We start from the raw sequence: 21,752 nt of genomic DNA, 5'->3' as shown, positions 1-21,752 counted from the left end.
TGTAACATCCTCAAATATTTGGATACAATTTCCACTTGATTTCCTTGGTGATAGTTGCAAAATAGTGTGTTTATATATATATATATATATAACAACTCATTAACTCAAAGGATCATACAAATTCATTATTAATGAATCTACTAAAATTTCAGCAGAGTTTCATCTATAATTATATCGTATCAAGTTATCAACAATTTCAAAATAAATCACAATTCAACACAACAACCCTGTCCAACCATCTTGGACCAAATACCATAATGTTTCACACAAGAACAAACAACATCCATTCTCTCAATTCATTTTTGTGATATTGCACATTGATTATAAATTTATTTGATGCTTGGGAAATCATAAATAGAGAACATTCATATAAATAATAAAATTATCAAGAAAACTAAAACTCCTCTTGGTTTTATTGCTCACATAGACACAGATCATTGTGGATTGGAGTAGTGTAATAATGTGGTTTTCCTTGCCAAAGAAACTTGCTAGGCATGTAATTGGAGGTGAGGTTGTCTTTTTCATGGAATACATTTGGCGTTGAAAAAATAGTTCAGGTTGGGGACAGAATGGTCCATTTAGATTTTTTAGGGTATAGCGCTAGGGAATGACATAATTGCCAAACACCTGGTACTGGAATTAGGTATATCTGCCAGACCAATACGCCTAGGTCTAGCATCGCACATGGTTGTCAAACCCAAGCAAACATATCTTCATTATTATAAACAAATCATAAAAAAAATATAATTTAACATCTTAGATCTAAAATTTCAAATCATATCTTTCTATTAAAATAGTTCATATTTTATGTTTATGAATTTGTTATTCCTTCAATAGAAATTCTATCTTCTATTACTAGTATGATTATTATTGTTGTTGTTGATGTTGATGTTATTGTCATTATTGCGATTATTCAAGTAAAATTAGGTTAGACATGTTTGTCAAATCTAAGTAACGTGGGTCAAAAAATTATTTATAAACAAAGTATAAATAATTTATAAACAAAAAACCATCAAAAAAATCTAATTTAACATTTTTATATCTAAAAATTCAAAACATACATTCCCATTGAAATAGTTTTTTTTTTTTTTTTTTATGAATTTGTTATTCCTTCAATAGAAATTCTATTTTATGGTTGTTACCGATATAGTTTTTGTTCAAAAGTATTTTTTTTAAATAATATTTTTTTTTTATTTTTTAAATTTATTTTTAATATTAATACATTAAAATATTTGAAAAAATAAAAAAATAATAATTTAAAGCAAAGAAAAAACTAAAAATTATTTTTTTTCAAAAATATTTTGGAAATGCAATAACAAACATGTTATAGTAATCATGTTTTTTTTCTTATAAATCTATAATGAATAAAAATATTTTTTAAGCTATCATAATTAAATTAATTAATAAAAATATTTTTGAATGCAATAACAAGTGTCTTAGATCTAATATTGCCAGCTCTAGGGTCTGGCATAACAGCTAAACCCAAGTGTAGACACTTAAGTGTGGCTTGGCCACCAGACCTAAGTATCTTGGGTTTAGTATTACCACCAAACCCAAGTCTCTTTTAAAAATATTTTATTTTTATTTTTTTAAAAAAAAATTGTTATTGCCCATTGCGAAGCACATACCAATACACTAATTATAAGAGATAAACATGGATATGGTTCGATTATGATTTAACTTCATTTATTTAACTAATTATAATAAGCATGTTCTAATTCAGTTAATAAAAATATCACGAAGTTTAATGATATAAAATAGAATACATCCATATATACATGAAAATTTAAATCCAAAATATATAATGGTATGCCTATTACTAATCTATCAAAAGTAGTTATGCAAAGGACCAACTATTCTTCATGGGTTTATAAAGGAACTATAATAAATATTGTAGTTCCATTAATATTAATATAAAGACATTTATAATACATGTATAACAAGTCATGGAAAATTGTTTTTACATCGAGTCAATACTTAAATAATTCATTAATTAAAATACTCATGTTCTTCAAGAAAATATAATGTGCTTGATTCCAAAATATTGCTCGATAATCATAAATTAACTTAACTCAACATACATTGACACATTCATTACTCCTTCGAGTAACTAGTTGTTCAACTAATGGTCACTAAGCCACATAATGTCTCTAATGCCTCTAGTATCCCACATATATTAATCAACTTTAATTTCCCAATCATCAAATAAATTATATGCCTCTACTATCCAACAAATACTAGTTAACTTTAATGTCTTGGTCATCAAATAAATTTGAAACCTCTAGTATCCCATAAATACTAGGCAACTTTATCCTTTTCATTATACATTCAATATTTATTAACAAGGCAATACACATTTAATGAGTTTGTAAACATTTAAATTTAAACAAGTTTTAAAAAATTATGCAAAGGTGCGAAGCACCCACATGACGTTTAAGCTCCACTAGTCATTTTCTTTTGCAGTATGACAGTTGTGACCTCAATTGTTCCAATAGATGTACCATATTATTTTAATTTTTTTCCAAACAATAACCAACTTCTACATTTCCATTATAACAAAGTAAATTTCAATCCACAGTAATATCTTAAAAAATCCTTTTCTTATCATTATTTTTCAATTGATAATATCATCTCTAATCCCATATGCTAGACAACTATTGTTTTTTCTTTCTTTCTTTCTTTCTTTCTTTCTTCAACTTAATCAATTAAGTATATTTCTTTTTTAATAACATATGTTTTGCAAGAAAAGAAATCAAGAAATTTTCTTTTATCACTTATTTATCACACTTGAACTTACCAACCAATTCCTTTAAGTAGTACACTTAGATTTGATACACATTCAATCCAATCAAAACTTATCACTTCTTCCATTTTATACTTAATCGAATTATTCTTTAAGATGAGAATTTTTTTTTCTTTTAATTTACACCTTATTTCATTTCACAATACAAAGGCTAACACGTTTAACTATTACTAAATCTTCAAATTCATAAAAAAAAGCACTTACTCCTTTACCTACACATGTTAACCAAACTTTTCCCCCTTTTAAAAAATAAATATGTTTCTTTCAAAACTCTCACAGTTTAACACCTTAATTGTCATCCAACACTTTAAAGTGTGCTAAAAATACCCCATTTATTTTATTTTTACACTTTGTATTTTTATAGCATTGTTAAGTACAAAACAAGTTAAGTGAGATATTGTTATACATAAAACATGTAAAAGACTAAGAATAAGGTATTAAAAACATAGAATAATAATATATTTTTTAAAATCATTCTTAAAATATGGTGTCAATTGAATAATTGACACCATTAAAGAAAACTTTTAGGCATACCAAACTTAAGAGTGGTCTCCATGGCTCCCACTTTTTAGCAAAGAAAAATATATCATGTAGAATATAGAGAGTGGAGATGTGGAGGATTGGCCTTCGAGACAAATTTTTTTATGTCAGATGCTATAATTACCGTTCATGATTATTTTTACTTGTCTTATTGTATTTTTATTCTTTTTTTATTTATTTAGATTAGAACTTTCAATTTTATTAGTATTTTACTATTTATAAATCTTAATGCTAAATGACTTCTATTAGTTATGTAAGTTTTAATTAGAAATCTTTTTCTATAAAGGATTTTAGGTCTAATTAGTATATAAAAAAAATAACTAATTTATTTTAAAAACATTTATAATAAGACTTTAATAAAGTATACAAATTTTAAAATGAAAGAGTTATTGTAGATAGGTATCAAGCATTTAGTTTAGCACTTTAATTGAGACGTGTCATGTAATCATATTAACTAGCAATGTTGTTATAGTATAATATATAGAGGGACTCAAGTGATTCAAATAAAAATAAAAAACTCCATTAAACAAATTAGGATAAACATGAGTTTTAAAGAGACTTTTTTCACCAAGATTTTTTATTTGAAAAAACTAATGTCTATTTATAACACTAAAACTATCTAGATAGCTTCTGGAATAAGTTGTACTCCCATGGATGTCCCTAACTTCATTCCAAAGCCAATAGAATCAGAAAAACCTTAGTAAAAGGATGTCTACATTTCCTACATTAAATTATCCACAAAAAGAAAAAAAAAAGGAAAACTAGAGTGATGCCTTGGTTTTTTTTTTTTTTTTTTTTTTTTTTTTTTTTTTTTTCTGAAAAGCATTTGAGAAGTTGCCCAGGAAGATGATATCAATCCAATCCATTTGCAAGACTAGTGGGGTTAGGTGGGGTAAATGACAGGCAAGTTCCCGTTCTAAATTCAAGTATTTTTTATTTGTATCCTCGTCATCATCCGCTTTACTAGTAATTCTCTCTTAGAAAAAAAAAAAAAAAAAAAAAAAGATGGGAGAGGGAGAGGGAGAGGGGGGGATTATCATTTTTTACAATCCTTGGAAAGAATACCACTACTCCTAATTGTAGTGTAAATTATATTTGGTCCTTATTTTTTAAAGAAACAGATAAATTCATCCCTGGTTTTTGTATCCATTCATAATTGAATCCCTCTATTAATTCTGTGCTAGTGAAATGCTCAGACTATTGTGAGCTATTTATTCCATTAGCTTTCTCGTATATGACTTGGTGCAATCAAGAGATTATTGAAACTAGAGAGGTTAAATTACTTTTGTTAAGAAAATATAGGGATCGAGTTAGAAACTTACTCAATTATTATGATCACATACATACATACATACATGTCTCCATCAATGGATGCTGACACACGTAACCTTATCTAAAATGACTTCCACTTTAATGATTCAAAAAGAAATATTTGGATCCCTTTCTTAACTTTTTATGGCACTCCAATGTGACGTCTGCTGGCACCACTCACATTTCAATATTATCCGTCAGTTTGGCCTTCTTTCTTGGAATTTCTTAAAGTAACACAGTAAATTTTTTTTTTTTTTTAAATAAATAGCATAGTTAAATTTATTTATTTTTAAATAAATAGCATATTTTAAAGAGTAGTATATATTATATTTGACTCTAAAATCAAATATCTCGTTTGCAACTTCTTTTAGAAGCCATTTTATTATTTAAAAAAAATTAATTTTAAATTAAAAAATAAAAAAATATTATCTTTATCACAACTATAATAAATATAATATTTATTTATTTTTAAAAGATATATTTTTAAAATAAATAAATAAATATTATCTTTATTGTAATTGCAAGATTTTAAAGCAATTTTATTAACTTTTTTATTTCTAAAAATGTTATTTTAAATTTTAAATTAAAAAAATATTATCCTTATAACAATAAAAAAATAATATTTCTTTATTTTTTTAAAAATAAATAAATATTAGTTCCAATCTCAAGTTGTGATAAAGATAATATTTATTTAAATTTAAAAATTATTTAAAAAATTTTTTATTTAAAAATAATAAATATTATCTACAGCATAATAACTATAGTAATATATTAATTTTAGAGCATGTTTGTTTTTGCATTTTAAAAATATTTTTGAAAAAAATTAAATTTTTTTTTATTTTTTTAATAACTTCAAATTAATATGTTTTTAGTGTTTTTAAATCATTTTGATGTGCTGATGTTAAAAATAATTTTAAAAAAAATAAAAAAAATATCATTAGCATGTATTTTGGCACGAAAAATTATTTAAAAAGCAACCGCAACCATAATGTCAAACAAGCTCTATATAATAAAAATAATATTTATTTATTTATTTATTTATTCAAATTAAAATTTAAAATACCTTTTAAATTTAAATAAATATTATCTTTATCATAAAAGAGATAAAGATAATCATTATTTATTTTTAAAAATAATATTCTAAAAATAGTAAAAATAAATAATTGAGATAAAAATAATATTTATTGAAATTTAAAAAATATTTTTAATTTAAAAAATAAATCAATCTAGAAATGCTTGCATGGTCATGATTTTTCCACCTCGAGAACCACTGGGCATGGATATTTTTTGGGTGAAGAAGAATGGCTAAGACTCCGGTATTATGTTAAGAGTTTTTATTAGTATACCACACCAAATCATGCCACGTGATGTTTTTTTTTTTCATAATGTATAAAATCTTGGGATTACGCTTATTTTATACTATGCACTATTATTACTTAATTCTCTTTCCTTTTTCTAAATATTTGTTGCTATCTTTGTGTTTAATAAATTTAGAATTGAAAACAAAAAATGAGTTTTTTTAATTTAAATTCATCAATTGTTATGAAGAATAAATCTCAACTAATTGAAAAATCCCAATGAATTATTTTAATTTATCTAAAATAAAAATTGATATATCAATTTTTTTTTCTTGTCTTTTAAAACCCTAGCAATAGAAAAACACAAGAATACTGAATTTGTAAATTAACAATTATTAAAATTATGTGATTTTGATATGATTTTCAAGCATACTAATATAAAGCTTGAAGATATAAGCAATCTAATAATTGATCTACTAACAATAACTTGTATATATTTTTTTTCTTTAGAAGAAATTGTTTTAGAGATCATCAGTTTGAGTTTTATATATCTCAGGATCATTGGAGGTTTATATAATTGTTAATTTCAAGCTGACTTGGACACTTAATTAATAAAAAAAAAGAGAAGGAATTTATTTCCATTGATTTAACCTAAAAAAATAAAGAAAAAGAAGAATTACATTTAAAAAGAAACAAATATCTGAAAAATGAAAATAGAATTAAGCAATAATAATATATAACATAAAAGTTCATATCCCATGAAAGTTTCATTTCTATTTTGGTTGATAATTGGAGAAAAGTGTGTAAATTTGAAGAATTGTTTAGTAACATATGATTGGGGAAGAGAATGATGGAGTGGATTATTCTGATTCCAAATCCAAATACATGATAGATAATTTGGACAATCCTTCCCTACCTTACATATGCATATAAAAAAACAAGTCATGTAACTTTATGGTGTACTTGTATTTGAGCTAACAAGTAGCACAGGAGGAAGGAGAGAGTATATCGTCGTCGTCGTCGTCGTCATCACCCACCCAGGATTACCATATTAGGGAGGGAGCCACAGGCTCAGACTCACTGCCCTCCACTTCCTTTGCTTCTTCCTTTTCTTTTTTAGATAGATCACACCACCGCCACCGCCACCGCCGCCGCCGCCGCCGCCACCTATTAGACAATATCTTTAGCTAAGTAGCATGGATTTGTGCATTAACAGCTACTCATCTTCTACTACTAATTCCCACATGTTGTTGTCTTTTGGAAGTGAGATGATAATAATTACTGAGCCCAACACCCCCACCATGGCATCATCGTCATCCTTCTATCCTTCCTCTTTCTTCAGTGCCATAACAATCACTGCTACACAAAATGCTTTGATATAATATTAATACACATTAGTTCTCCTTCTTCTGTATATTTTCTTGGGTTTCTCTCCTTTTTACCTTTTTATTTCTTTGAACCAATTTCTCTCCTCAATCCAATAGTATTGGAAGCAAGCAAGAAAATGCTGTGTGATTCATTCATCACTGCCGTTACTTCATCAACAGCAACAACCATGCCAGCAGCAGCAGCTTCTTCTCATGTTTTGCCCATCAGGTAATAAATAACATCCATCATTCTTCTTGATTTGTTACTTAAGCTTCTTCTCTGCTGCTTGATTTATGGTTATATTTGTTGGCTATAAGCCATGTATGCATGTATCTATTTAATTGAATTAGTAATAAATTAGAGGTGAGGAAGAAGGATTTTTGTGGTATGCAAAACCCCAAATGTCCCTTTATTCTTTACACGATGATCATATCATATCAGGTATGATCATGATCAACATCAGCGGTGGAGGAGAAGAAATGGGACTTCTATTGTTTCAGTTTCAGTTTCAGCTTCAGCTGCAGCTTCCCCTCTTTCAATCAATCAGATGAACATGGACTCTTCTTCCCGTCGTCTCAAAAATTATCAGGAGGTTGATTTGTATACCATTTTTAACACCCTATCTTGCCTTTCTTATCATCATCATCATCATACTTTTTCTTCTATATGTTGTGTTTATGTTTTTGGTTGGATTAATGTTATTTCTTTACTTTTTCTAATCTTGCTACTTATTTGTCGATTTCTTGATCTTGAAACAATTGCCACCAGGTTATCAAGTCTGCGAGGGACAAGTTTACCCAGGAAATCTCCTTCCAATCCAAGGACAAAGACATTTCTCTTGCTAAGGTACATATGATTTTCTATAAATGATCTTGCCTTCTCCATTATTTTCCTGATTATAATTTGATATCTGCCGATTTACTCCCTTTTCTTTTCTGATATTTTCTCTTGTGTGTATGTTATTTCCGGCACGCCTTAGCCATGCTACTTGTTGCAGATCGAGTGCAAGTTGTTGCATTATTTATATATCTTTACATATCATTAAATTCATCTATTTCTTGAAATTAAATTGCTTAAGTTTGGGAGATTCTGAATTCCAGTGTGTTGTCTGCTGGCTGGTCTAGGCTTTGCTATACATTGCAGCAGAAGATGAGGCATTTATCTCTCTTAATCAAGAGATGGATGCTTCCTCACTCCTGAACGAGAGGAGAGATGTTTCAGCTGCATTGAATTCCCAGGAGTGGGATTGTGTGGAGCAGATGCCTTTAGCTGGAAAGACTACAAGTCAATGGGTCAGTGAGTTGGACAACATTACCAAGGATGTCGAAGCAGAGCTAGTTTCAAGAGACATAGGTTGCCATTTGGTTGAACTTTTGGATGCAGTGAATTTAGTTCTTTTTGAGTTGAGAGGCTTCAAAAGATCACCTGTTGTTGTAGATTCTAAGTATTCATACTTGCACACGGTATTAAGCACCAGATGTGGCAGTGGTAAAACTTCATCCTTTTTATTTAATACATTTGTAGCTAGTTGTTTTATTGCATTTGTTCTGGTTCACTTCATACATTTGGGCTCTTGAATAACTTTCTTATCTGTGATATATGCTTTATTGCCATCTTCTTTCATTCTGTGGGTATTCATGGCCATCTGATTATAGATTTGCTTTCTTGACAGCAATTTTGCTTAGTATAATTTACATTGAAGTTTGTAGAAGACTTGGTCTGACCATTGTGGGATCTCGAGTTGGGGAAGATTTTTTGATATGGCCCCAAATGGGAAACCTGGAGGTGCGTAAATTTTCTTGTGCATCTTTAAAATCTAGCTTGGCAACTCATGATTCTTGCTAAATTTTATTGTTTCTGATGCATCGCCAAAGAGTTTCTTCACAATCTATGGTTGATATCCTGTTGTCAAACCTTATTTTCAGACAAACTTCAATCTAGGCTATTCTAATTTGCCTTGTCCTTTCTGTAGGAGCTCTTCAAGGTAACTTCAGGACACAGCTTGTTTGCAATTGTCAATGGAAGGTGTGTTGAGGACCCTAGATCAAAGGCATCAGATTTGACTGGAAACTCTCTTTTGGGGCTCGAGATAGCTACGAAACGAGACATTATTGGCATTGCTCTGGCCAATTTGATTGTGAGTTCTAATTACTGGAATTTCATCCAAAATACTTTTTTGTCCTTTACATTTGCCAAGATAACCAATGCACTCATTTAGTTCCTTTTTTAATTCTTCCATCGATAACTGTTATTCAGTCTCTAAATATACTTGATTATCTCTCCTTAAGATAAACTAAATCTTAAATTTTGGCAGAGGCTTCACTGGAAACGTGCTTCAAGATCAAATCCTGGTTTGATGCTGACTTCACCACTTAGGGGTGCTCCTAACACTGATGAAAAACTTAACAGGATCCATAATTCAAGTATTCCTTTGGTTCGGCCACATGATCTTAGGTAGTTTTCTTATGCACCTATATAGCAGTGTCTGTTATAGTGTTGTCTTCATTTTCTTCAGTTTTTTTGTGGGCTCCGCTTCATGTAGTCCTTATGTTCTAGCTGTTTATTTTCAGATTAATGCAAAGAAGTTAAGCCATGTGGCATGATAGCAGTGCAACAGTTTGAATTATTGATTCTTATAATCTCGATAAATGCATTAGTTATGCAGCAACAAAAATAAAGTAATTACAATAAATAAATAAAAAGGAACGTACTGTCTCTCTGAATCATACCTAAGTAATTTGTGCCCTACAGCTTCTTAGCACCAAGAGTGTAATCACTTTCTTGTCCTATAGACCAATGCCAGGATTTTTGCGAGTTTTGTAACATAAACACCTTAGGACCATTGCTAGGGTTTTTGAGATGGGATTTTCTGTCCGCCATTGTCATGTACACTGTTTCTTTTGAGGATTTCCTATTTGCATATGGTTGTTTGAATTGGATGGCCTTCTTCTATGAATTTGGATTTGTTAGTTCAGGTGTTGTTTCATTCAAGAGTTTCTGCTGCCCATTTTCTTGTATTTGCTCCTGAGGTGGCTTTTCAAGTGGCCTTGACTGCCCTGTTTGGTTCATGTTATCTTCTCCAGTGATGGTTCCTTCCACCATCCTTTGCTGTGTTGTGCTCGTGTTTTCCATCCTGTCTTCTTCTGAATCTCTGCTGGTGCTGTTTTGTGTCAGTTGTGGGTCTTGGTGACTAGTCTCGTTGTTGTCCTGGTCTTGATGGTTTTCTTTCTATTCCTTGGGGTTTCTTCTGCTTCTCTATTGGTAGTCTTTCCAGTTGGCTTTGTGACTGCAGATGAAGGGAGTCTTTTCTGCTTTTGCTTGGTTGTTAGGTTCCTTTTTGTTTTTTGTGGCTGCTTGTTTTGCTGTTTGCTGGGGCTCTTTTAGCCATTTTTTTATTTGCTAATTTGCCTTTTTATTTCAGTCTGTCTTTTGTAATCTCTTAATCCTTAATTAATAAATTTGATCTTTAAACTTGTTATCCTTTTGTATTATTCAAGCCTCTTGCTCCTAAGTCATAACATGTAACTGCCCTTGTACCATGAAGAAATGCATGATTTTGTGACGTTCACGGTTCGCCCATTTTACTTGCCAATTGTTAGAACTAAAGAAACAATATTAGATACCAAGTGTCTCAACCTTTGGTTCTAGAGCAGTTATTATATTTCAGGTCTCCACCTTTGGTTCAGGCTAATTCTTTCTAGAATAGTTATTATATTCTATATAGGCCACTTTAACATATTCTTGCCTTCTATGTTTCAAAGATGTGATGTGCATATGCTTGTTTTGATTTGTACATTGCTTGTCTGTGAGTATGGGAGAAATTATTTTTTAAAGTGTTTTTCGTTTGGAAATGCATTAAAATATTTTTATTATTATTTTTGTAAAATTTATTTTTAATTTCAGCATATCAAAACGATAAAAAAAATTTAATTTAAAGCTAAAAAAAATTCAAGAATTTTCAAAATTATATTTGAACTGCAATGCCAAATACCACATAATAGTTTGGACAATAGTCTGTTTGAGATTCGTTGTTATTGTAATTTGTTACCTGCACGTTTGTTTCACTGTGATTGGTACTGTTAGGTTCAGACTGTAAAAAGTTTCGACACAAGATGAACTCTCTCTCTCTCTTATTAGCACAAGTTGTGCATGTAATTTTGGAGTTTAACTAGGAGCTGAGCTACCATCCGAGCATTTTAAATTGGAACATAAACTATCTAGCATTGTAATTGCTATGTTAGCTCTTGTAGATAAACTTCTTTTATGCATACCATGCTAAACTACAGAATTCTTTACAGGCTGGCTATCATGGCTTCAGAAAGGTCGTTGATTCTGCAACCACATAACTGGGCTTTGAGGAGAGACCATGGCATGATGTTGTACTATAATAGGTATAAAATTGTGAACTTCACGCCTTAACAAAAATTGTAATTCAGATCAATATGGTGTGATTGAAGGTATTGATTGCAATTGCAGGAAATATGGTCAGGCAGTGCAAGAGCTTAGCATTTGCATGGCGTTTGCTCCAGAAGAAGAGGCCAAGGTCCTAGAAGCATTTGTAGAGAAATTGCACCTGTTGCGGCTTGAATCGTCGTGGAAGTCTTTGGGACACACAGGTCAACTAACAGTTCCTTGACGTGTTTGTACATAACCCTCCCTCCCCCATTTCTCTATGTAACTTACATGGACAATCATACATGGGAATTGCCTGAATGCTCTTCGTCAAGAATATTCACGTTGCATGGTATCGAGCATAGTATTAAAATACAAATGTAAACATTTTTCATGCTATTGAATATAGAATGATCATTTAGCAAGGGTGCTTAATTCTCTTCTTCCTTTACTTTTGTTCTCTCATTTTCTGTTCTCCTGTACTGTACTGCTCGTGACAGACACGCCAAAATATGGATCCATTAATCGAGTGCTGTCAGACAACATATACCATGGCTTCTGTTTGTTACTTGGTGTTAGCAGACTAGCTGGAAGAATCACTCTTTGGTGTGTTCAGGAATGTTTCTATTATGTAGATTTACCCTTCAGGAATTAAGATATTGAATAATAAGAAAGTGATCACAGTGGTTAATGGGGTTTCATTTGTCTAAAAATATATTTTTTTCTGAATTATTAATGCAAAGTATTTGGAAACTAATTGAAATGCGTGGTTGATTCAATATTTTTGCCTCGTTCTAAATGTTAATAAATATGTCTGTAGTCAATAATTGATTTTATTTATATAAAATATATTTATTATTAATAAAAGTATTTTTATCTTAAATATTCAATTATATTTTATTAATAAATCTAGCGTAAATATAACATTTGTAGAACAAAAATATTTTTCATAAACAATTATAAAGTTGTTATAATTATGACATTTATTTTGTATCAAAGCATTATTTTTAAATATTCCTGATCAATGTTATATTAAGACTAGACATTAATTAAAGTTATTGAGACTGATGCATATTATATTTTTTCTTTTATGAAATGCTCTCATAAACTGAGGTATAATGGATACATGGAACTAATATGCATGTGTTTGTTAGATAACATGTACACTAACTAACCTGTAAAAAAATTTTATAGTAAGAGATCATCTATGTCTATGAAAGGTTCACATGGTAGTTATGTAAGTGATTTTTAGCCTTGAGATCACTAAATTATTTTATATAAAGAGTGTTATATTTTTATCCTAACCATATATTTTTTTAATCAATGATAACAAACGAGCAGATATAGGGTATAACATAAACTATATGAAAGTATTTGAGTAATCAAGAGACATTTCATCTCCCTAGGTGAATTCAAAAAAAATATTTTATTTGTTCTTAAAATAGTATTGATTATGAAATATCTGACCAAGATGGAATAAGATTTAAAAAGAAATTCAAATTTTATTCAAAAAATAAATGATTATTGTGTTAAGAACTAAAATGATTCAACAAACATGCTTTATGTTATAATGTCTAAATCAAAATATTCTTGATGAAACGATAATAATTACACCAAGAAATTGGTCACTGAAAGGTTAAATCAAACCACTTATGACTTTTCTAATATTTGAATGATCATAAGAGGTAGTTAGACATTATACTTGATCTTCAAATATAAATCAATTAATTATTAAATTGATAATAAATTAAATAATTTAATTTATTTAGAATTATGATTTATATTTAGACTAATTTGTTATAAAACCTAACTACACATATAAGAACTTGGTTAAAAATTAAAATAGGATGATTAATCAAGTATGACTTGATTGTAAATAAATTTTAGAAATTGAGTACTAGAATGTGATTAATACATGGAATTACAATTCTAAACCTAGAAACAATCAAGTAAGGACTGATTGAATAAATTTTTAAAATTAGCCAAAAATAACTTCTGTAATATTATTTAGTCATTTATAATGTTTTTTTTTAGGTTTTTCTATAAATATAAAGATATGTCTCCTACTTACTGTGAGTAGAACACTTAAACATAAAAGAAAAGAATTAGCACTCAAAGATATGACAATCTCTCTCTCTCTTCTAAAAGGGTTTATGAGATTTTTCATTGTTGATTTGTATGAATTACCATTAGAAATTGGATAGTTAAACATGTGGTTTGTGATAACTCAATCTTGAATTAATTATTCAAAGCCAAAATGAACATATTATCTCTAGGTAATCTCCATATAAACCCTAAAAAACTCTAGATCTATCTAATAGGATTCTTAGGGCTCTTGAAATATTTTAAATTCATCATTTTTGCTACGTATATATGTTTTGAAAAACCTAACAATGGTATTAAAGCCTTCGGTAGAGAATTAAGGTTGTTGATTGCATGTTTCAATTGTTATTGATATTAATTATAAATTAATTTTATGTCAATTTTTTTTTAATCTCTCAAGATTTTTCAAAAAAATAAAAAATTCATTTTGGCTACTATTTTGGTAAGATCTGGCCAAAATCTTTTAAAAAATATTGGTTGCCAGGGGAAGCAGCACCTAACGCAACTATAGGCGTTATGCTTAGCACAAAGGCTATTGCCTGGCACTACCATTAGCTGCAGTGGCAAAAGGAAGAAAAAGGGATATGGGTAGAATTGTGATTGCTACTAAATTATGAATTTAACACTGTATATATATAAATTTTTTATTTTATATTAAAAATAAAACTCAAAATTAAATTAATTTTTTTTAAAAAATAAGTTTAGGATTGAATTAAAATGTTTAATTCAAAATATTTTGAGTTTTGTAATATCCTAATAAGATTATTGATGCGAACCTCGTGATCACATGGTCACGCAACCCACACACAAAGACACCAATTCCCGAAAAGCCAAGTAAATCAAGTTTGATAGGAGTGTGACACAAAGATAACTTGTACCTAGGCACCAGCACTATTGAAAACGGAGACCCCCACTCAACGAATATTGATTCGCGAACAAAAAGTATAAGGATGACGCCACGAAGACAGTTGTTCTTCGATAAGTCGTTTCTAATTCTTTAAAGAACCATGGAAGGGAGATTATCTCACCAACACACACGCACACGCACACATAAAGTGCGACAAACAAGAAGTTTTATTAATATGAATTGTTTAACCTTACATGTCTGGTTATGCCCTTATTTATATTGACTGTAAACTAAAATAATGGACCCCTTATATGGACTTATATAATGCCCACTTACAATTAAACCCAAATAATATAAATAAACCCTAAACTAAGAAGAAAATAAAAATAAAATAAATAAATCCGAATTTAATATCGTAAATATGATAGGATTAGATTTGTTTCCTTTTAGAAGTCCTATATAAGCTAGGAGAATCAAATCTGAAAGTGGAATTAATTCTGAAATCTTCTTTTCTTTTTGTAGCTAGGATAAATAAGGGATTCTTGTAAGAAAAAGATTCTGAAATATTTATGAATCCTTGCCACACTTGGAAACTATGTTGCAGCCCATTAAAGATCTTTGTAGAATTAGGAGATTCCCAAAATAAGCTGCCACCTCCTTTTAAAAAAACAATCCTAGCCAAATAGGAAGTCCATAAGTCAAAAGGAGGTAAATAACAAAACTCGTACAGCCTTTGTTGACCTGTGTTTGGATGCTTTGCCGAACTCCGATTGACATGATATTTTAACCCAAGGTAGGAAAACATGTCATGAGACTCCACGTAAACTTTCAGCCCGATCCAATGGTAGGATTGAGAATTATGACTCTTGCCGTAAAACTGGATAGGTGCACATTTTACATCAAAATCCAAATTTAACCTTGTCTGGATCGTATCATTCCTTCTCTCTTCAAGATGATTCATCCTCGAATCACCAACAAGTTGAATGGACAATTCCTTAGCCTCATTTTGAAGCCTTTGGAGTTCTTTTCTTGCCAAAATCATCACCAACAACTTTGGATGAAAGTAGAAACCATTTTATTTCGTATTTCATCATTGCAACATTTTTTTCTCCTCTTTTTCTGAAGCTTGCTGCGCATTGACTGCTGTCGTTAGCACATTAAGTTCTTGGTTCATCTCCCCTAGAATACAAGATAGACTCCTAGATTCTTTTTTTAGAGCACTAATCTCTTTATTTCTCTCCCTTTGATACCACCTCTCCTTTTGAATCCTCATTTTTCTTTTGCCACAACACCTCATCAAAATACATGAAATCCCTTCAGTTTCTAGGCTGCTGAAAACCTTCTCGATAGCCTATGGTCTCATCCTTAAAACCACCATCACTATTATCATCAACGTCCTCCTCAAAATCCTCATTATCATCCCACTTTAGCCTTTCAGCCCCATTGCCATGGTTTGATTTCAATTCAGCCCCAACCTTTTTCACATCTTGGGTACATGTTCTAGCCACATTACCATGTTTTCCCACCCTCTCAAGTCTGTCACACACGTTCCCCATCATGAAATTCATTCTTTCCATCCTCTTTGTCATGACTTGCATTTGGAATTTAAGTTCTACATCGGGAGGGCGTGGTGTGTTGTTTCGTTCTGGCATGATAGTACCTATAAAAATTGGTTAGTGCTTAAAAAAAAAAATCCTCACACCGCTCGTGTTTCACTCAAACACTTTTAAAATCCTCACACACTCACACCGCTCGTCTCACCTTCTTGAGGTTTTTGCAGAACTAAAACCAGCACCAAATAGAACCAATCTTAGCAGCACAATCCAAATATGTATATATGACTCAAGAAGTAATAAAAACCATAAAAACAAACAAAAACGAAACTGAGATGATAGTCTCGCGAGTAGCAAGCAAATCTATCCGAAATACAAACAAAACTGAAGACTCAAATAACAATAGAAACAAAATATGCAAAATATGATGAAACAACACCTAGATATGCAGCAGAAAAAAAAATGAAAACAACAGAAAGAAAGCGAATTTCAAAACTTAATGCAAAACAGACTAGTTTACGACGAGTTAAGTCCGAATCTGGAACCTAAAGTCAATGAGGTCTAATTGAGCTAAACTTTAAGATATAGTGTGATATCAACCCAAATAGACATAATATGAAGTTTGAGTAATTTATGATAAGGTTTGATATACTGACGCAAAAACAATATGAATCATACGTGATTAGACCCGAAATTGAAAACCAAAGAGAATGATATTTCATGCGATTAGGGCCCCAGTAATAAGTGTATCAAATTTGAGCTAATTCCGAGTTGATTTGGTCCAATTTTCCCTTGTTAAGTTTTTTGCGGTAGAAACCAATAAACATTTTTTTGAACTATTGTTTTTTTCTCTTGTCATTTCTTTTTCCTTTTTTTTTTTTTTGCTACTGATATATTTTGGACTGTAACAAAATGAAATAACTAATTTTTTTTTTGATGTGCTGTAAAATCAAGGAGAAGAAGAAATTGGATACTAAGGAATATTTGCAGAAACAACCAAAAATGAAAATTTCAGAAGGATATAACCTGATTAATGGAGCCAAGTTCTAATACCAAATGATGTGAACCTCGTGATCACATGGTCACGCAACCCACACGCAAAGACACCAATTCTCGAAAAGCCAAGTAAATCAGATTTGATAGGAGTGTGACACAAAGAACTATTGGAAACGAAGACCCCCACCCAACGAATATTGATTCGCGAACAAGAAGTATAAAGATGACGCCACAAAAACAATTGTTCTTCGATAAGTCATTTTCAGTTCTTTAAAGAACCATGGAAGAGAGATTATCTCACCAACACACGCACACACACACACAAAGTGCGGCAAACAAGAAGTTTTATTAATATGAATTGTTTAACCTTACATGTCTGGTTATGCCCTTATTTATAGTGACTGCAAACTAAAATAAACCCTAATGGACCCCTTATATGGACTTATATGATGCTCACTTATAATTAAACCCAAATAATATAAAGAAACCCTAAACTAAGAAGAAAATAACAATAAAATAAATAAATCTGAATTTAATATCCTAAATATGATAGGATCAGATTTGTTGCCCTTTAGAAGTCCTATATAAGCTAGGAGAATCAAATCTGAAGGTGAAAATATATCTGAAATCTTCTTTCCTTTTTGTAGCTAGGATGAATAAGGGATCCTTATAAGAAAAGGATTTCGAAACATTTATGAATCCTTGCCACACTTGAAAACTATGTTGCAGCCCATTAAAGATCTTTGTAGAATTAGAAGATTCCCAAAGTAGGTTGCCACATCCTTTTAGAAAAAGAATCCTAGTCAAATAGGAAGTCCACAAGTCAAAAGGAAGTAAATAACAAATTCGTACAGCCTTTGTTGACCCGTGTTTGGATGCCTTGCCGAACTCCGATTGACATGATATTTTAAACCAAGATAGAAAAACATGTTAGGAGACTCCACGTAAACTTTCATCCCGATCCAATGGTAGGATTGAGAATTATGACTCTTGCTGAAAAACTGGATAGGTGCACATTTTACGTCAAAATCCGAATTTAACCTTGCCTGGATCGTATCAATTATGATTTAATTAAAATGTTTAATTAAATAATATTTAGAAAACTAGATTTTCTAAAGTAAAGAGTGTTTTTAAGCTTAGATACTTTTATTAAATTGATCCCAAAATAGTTTAGGGTATCACTAAGAATTCTAATATGATTAGTTTTCTTATTAGATTTTGAAAAAAATGGTTTTTCGATAAAAAATCATATTAAATAAAATTTAGTAAGTTTGGAAAATTATCATACTAGATTTGAATTTAATATTTTTAAATGTTAGAAATATTGTTTTAAATTGCACATACAACTAATAATTAGAATTAAAGCATGTATTATATTTATTTATGCATATTAATGCGTTATTATGCATGATAGATGATTATGGACATTAAAGACTAATATGATTGTGTTTTTATGGTTGAATGATTGTTATAATAAATTGGACATGTGTGTTTTGTCTTTTCTCTATTTTTCTTTTAAGGTTGTAAAATTATGTTCTCATCTAATTCTCCTTCAATGTAACTCAAGGCTTCTTATTCAATTATGTAAATATTATGTAATTTATAAAACTAGTAATTTAGATAGTAAAATTATTTTGCAATCTAAGAAGAAGAAAGAATAACGGGGAAAGATACAACCATGGTGCTCACAAATGACTTATGAAGATTTGCAACAGCTACCTAGGTCTTGACTGCCTAATTTTCTTTGATGGCTTGAGGGAATTAATTTAGATATGTCCATTATCATCTAATTATAAGGACATATTAAGGGTGTATATTAATATATAATATATCAATTATGCCATGAAATGACATCTAATTAAAAAATGATAATATATCCCTTTTTAATATATTAAGTATATGTTGGGAACATGATTTGTTGCCTTTTAATTTTATGTACATAAAACCAGAGTTCTATTCATAGATAACTTGTTGAGCAACTCAAGATTACTGTTAATCGAATATCTTTAATACTATAAATTAGGTCCTACTTAACTAAATTATATGATTTAGATGAGTTACTTATAATTATATAAGATTAGAAATAATAGTTAGACAAAACATATATAATATGTTTAAATAAAGAGTTGTCACCTAATTGATCTAAGAGTCACATTAAAATATGATTGAGATAAGCTACATTATCTACTTAATTTATTTTATTTTGATTTGTTGAGTTACTTAAGGTCATATAAATTAAATGAGATTTTATCCCACTAGAAGATCTAAACGAGATTTTCTGAATTGATAGGAATGGCTATTAATTTGTAAGAAACTAGTGAGAGATAAATTAAGATTAAAGGTTGTGTCTGAATTTGGTTTTAAATATATATGCATGAAACTAATACTAATTATCTTTACATGAATAGGTTGATAAATCAAAATAATTAGTAACATATCCCTATGTAGCATACTTGATGTTAACAAATTGAATGAACTAAATTTATTGGATTGGTACCATAATGTGAGAATTGTTCTCAAGTAAGAAAGAATGTTATACGTTCTTAAAAATCTAATTCCTATTGCCCTAATGATGATGTTAATGAAGATTTTAGGAATGAATATCAATGTCATATTGATGATGATGAGAAGGTTACATGTGTGATGTTAGCAAGCATGACACCTGAACTTTAAAGCCAACATGAAAATATTGATGCTCATACTATGATTATGCATCTCAAAAGTTGTTTGATGCAGCTATTAGAACTTAGAGGTATGAAACATTTAAGGAATTGCTTCACTATAAAATGGCAGATGGTTCCTTAGTGAACACCCATGTTTTGAAAATGATTGACTACATTAATAAATTAGACTAATTGGGATTTGTCATAAATCATAAGTTAAGTGTGGTCTATGTCAACAAGTGAAAGTAGAGCATCAAAACCCAGTAAGGCCCTTACAACCGTTATTGATACCATAATAGAAGTGAAAAGATATCATTATGGATTTTAAACAACGTCTACCTAGAGGAAAGAAGGGCAATGATACCATTTGGGTGATTACAGATTGATTGATAAAATTTATGCTCTTTATACCGATGAAAATAATAGATCTAGTGGATAAATTGACCAGGTTGTATGTGAATAAAGTAGTGAGACTTTATAAGATTCCAGTGATGATTGTTTCAAATCGAGACCACTGATTTATGTCTCATCTTTGGCCTAGTGTACAGCATGTTCTAGGTACAAAACTGAATTTAAGTACTACTTTTCATCCTTAGATAGATGGACAATCTGAAAGGACATGATGACGGTTTGCTAAAAACATGTGTATTAGAGCTTAGAGGAAATTGGAAAGATCATTTACCTCTTATGGATTTCACCTATAATAATAGTTAACAAACTATTATAGGCATGACACCGTATGAAGCTTTATATGGTAGAAAATATCAAAGTTCGATATGTTGGAAAGAAGTGGGTGATAGAAAATTAACAGGACTAGAGATAGTGCAAATTATCTCGGAGAAGGTGAAGATTATAAGGGACAGCATAAAGATAGCCCAAGATAAATATAAGAGTTATGCAGATGTCATGGAGGAGACCTCTCAAGTTTAATATTGGCGATAGAGTATTCCTGAAGGTTGCTAAATGGAAGCATATGTTAAGATTTGGAATAAAGGGAAAGTTACCTCTATAGTATATTAGACCTTTTAAAGTTTTGGAAAGAATTGAACTTGTAGTGTATAGATTAGCATTGCCACTGTATTTAGCCAAGATTAATGATGTTTTTCATGTCTCATTACTATGTAAAACCAAGATAGATCCCTCCTAAGTGTTTCCACATATTCCAATTAAAATCAAGAAGGACTTGACCTTGGAAGTGAAACTTGTAAGGGTGTTGGATCATAGTGAGAAAGAACTCAAAAATAAAAAGATTCCTCTAATTAAAATATCGTGGAGTTCTCAAATTAAAAAAGAAAACCAGAATAGGGAATTTGAGATGAGGAGAAAATATCTTAGTCTATTCTTGCAAACAAGTAAATTCAAATTTCAATGATGAAATTTATTTTTAGAATGGGAGAATGTAAACCCCGGGTTAAAAAAAATTAATAGAAAAAATAAAAGGACAAACAACAATTGAAACATGACTTGAGAAAAAAAAATTGTCTTCTTTATACATGGCATTGAATGTTTATTGTGAAAATGTTTAAGAAGTATGGTTGTTACATGCTTGTCTTATAACATGTTTACAGAACTGACCCACAAGAGAATTTTATATGGAGAGATCACCAATATTTATGAAAAGGCTCATATGATAGTTGTGTAAGTCATCCTTAAACTTAAGATCACAAAGTTATTTTATATAAAGAATGTAATGTTTCGATCCTAACCACACATTATCCTAATCAAGGATAACAAATGGGTATATATCGGCTATAACATAAACTATATAAAGGTATTTTAGTAATTAAAAGATGATTCATCATCTTAGGTGAATTAGAAAAAATAATTCATTTATTCTTAAATAATATTGATTATGAAATATTTGATTAATGTGAAATG

At 30.0% G+C, this 21,752-nt stretch overlaps 1 protein-coding gene across 2 annotated transcripts; it reads left to right on the top strand.

Moving 5' to 3' along the window:
• The first annotated feature begins 6,792 nt into the window (after positions 1 to 6,792).
• Positions 6,793 to 12,147, top strand: LOC118042571 (uncharacterized). Of its 2 annotated transcripts, XM_035050276.2 has the most exons (9): positions 6,793 to 7,548; positions 7,762 to 7,912; positions 8,089 to 8,166; positions 8,445 to 8,808; positions 8,993 to 9,105; positions 9,293 to 9,457; positions 9,635 to 9,774; positions 11,619 to 11,711; positions 11,797 to 12,147. In XM_035050276.2, exons 1-9 carry the CDS (start codon positions 7,457 to 7,459, stop codon positions 11,954 to 11,956), a joined length of 1,356 nt encoding a protein of 451 aa, XP_034906167.1. In that variant the 5' UTR covers positions 6,793 to 7,456; the 3' UTR covers positions 11,957 to 12,147. The 2 variants fall into 2 exon arrangements, with proteins under 2 accessions (XP_034906167.1, XP_034906168.1); XM_035050277.2 differs by lacking the exon at positions 7,762 to 7,912 and having other exon boundaries at positions 6,800 to 7,548.
• Positions 12,148 to 21,752: the final 9,605 nt, after the last annotated feature.

The sequence above is a fragment of the Populus alba genome, chromosome 1, assembly GCF_005239225.2.
Source record: "Populus alba chromosome 1, ASM523922v2, whole genome shotgun sequence".
NCBI classification, from domain to species: Eukaryota; Viridiplantae; Streptophyta; class Magnoliopsida; order Malpighiales; family Salicaceae; genus Populus; species Populus alba.
Note: the sequence above shows the minus strand (reverse complement) of the source record. Positions and strands in the feature narration are given on the sequence as shown.

What these genes read in the sequence shown, in the direction of transcription:
- LOC118042571 (XM_035050276.2), top strand. Translation starts at nt 7,457, where the DNA reads ATGCTGTGTGATTCATTCATCACTGCCGTTACTTCATCAACAGCAACA. An exon ending in TCTCATGTTTTGCCCATCAG is followed by an intron (nt 7,549 to 7,761) that starts GTAATAAATAAC and finishes ATATCATATCAG; the next exon opens with GTATGATCATGATCAACATC. An exon ending in ATGATGTTGTACTATAATAG is followed by an intron (nt 11,712 to 11,796) that starts GTATAAAATTGT and finishes TTGCAATTGCAG; the next exon opens with GAAATATGGTCAGGCAGTGC.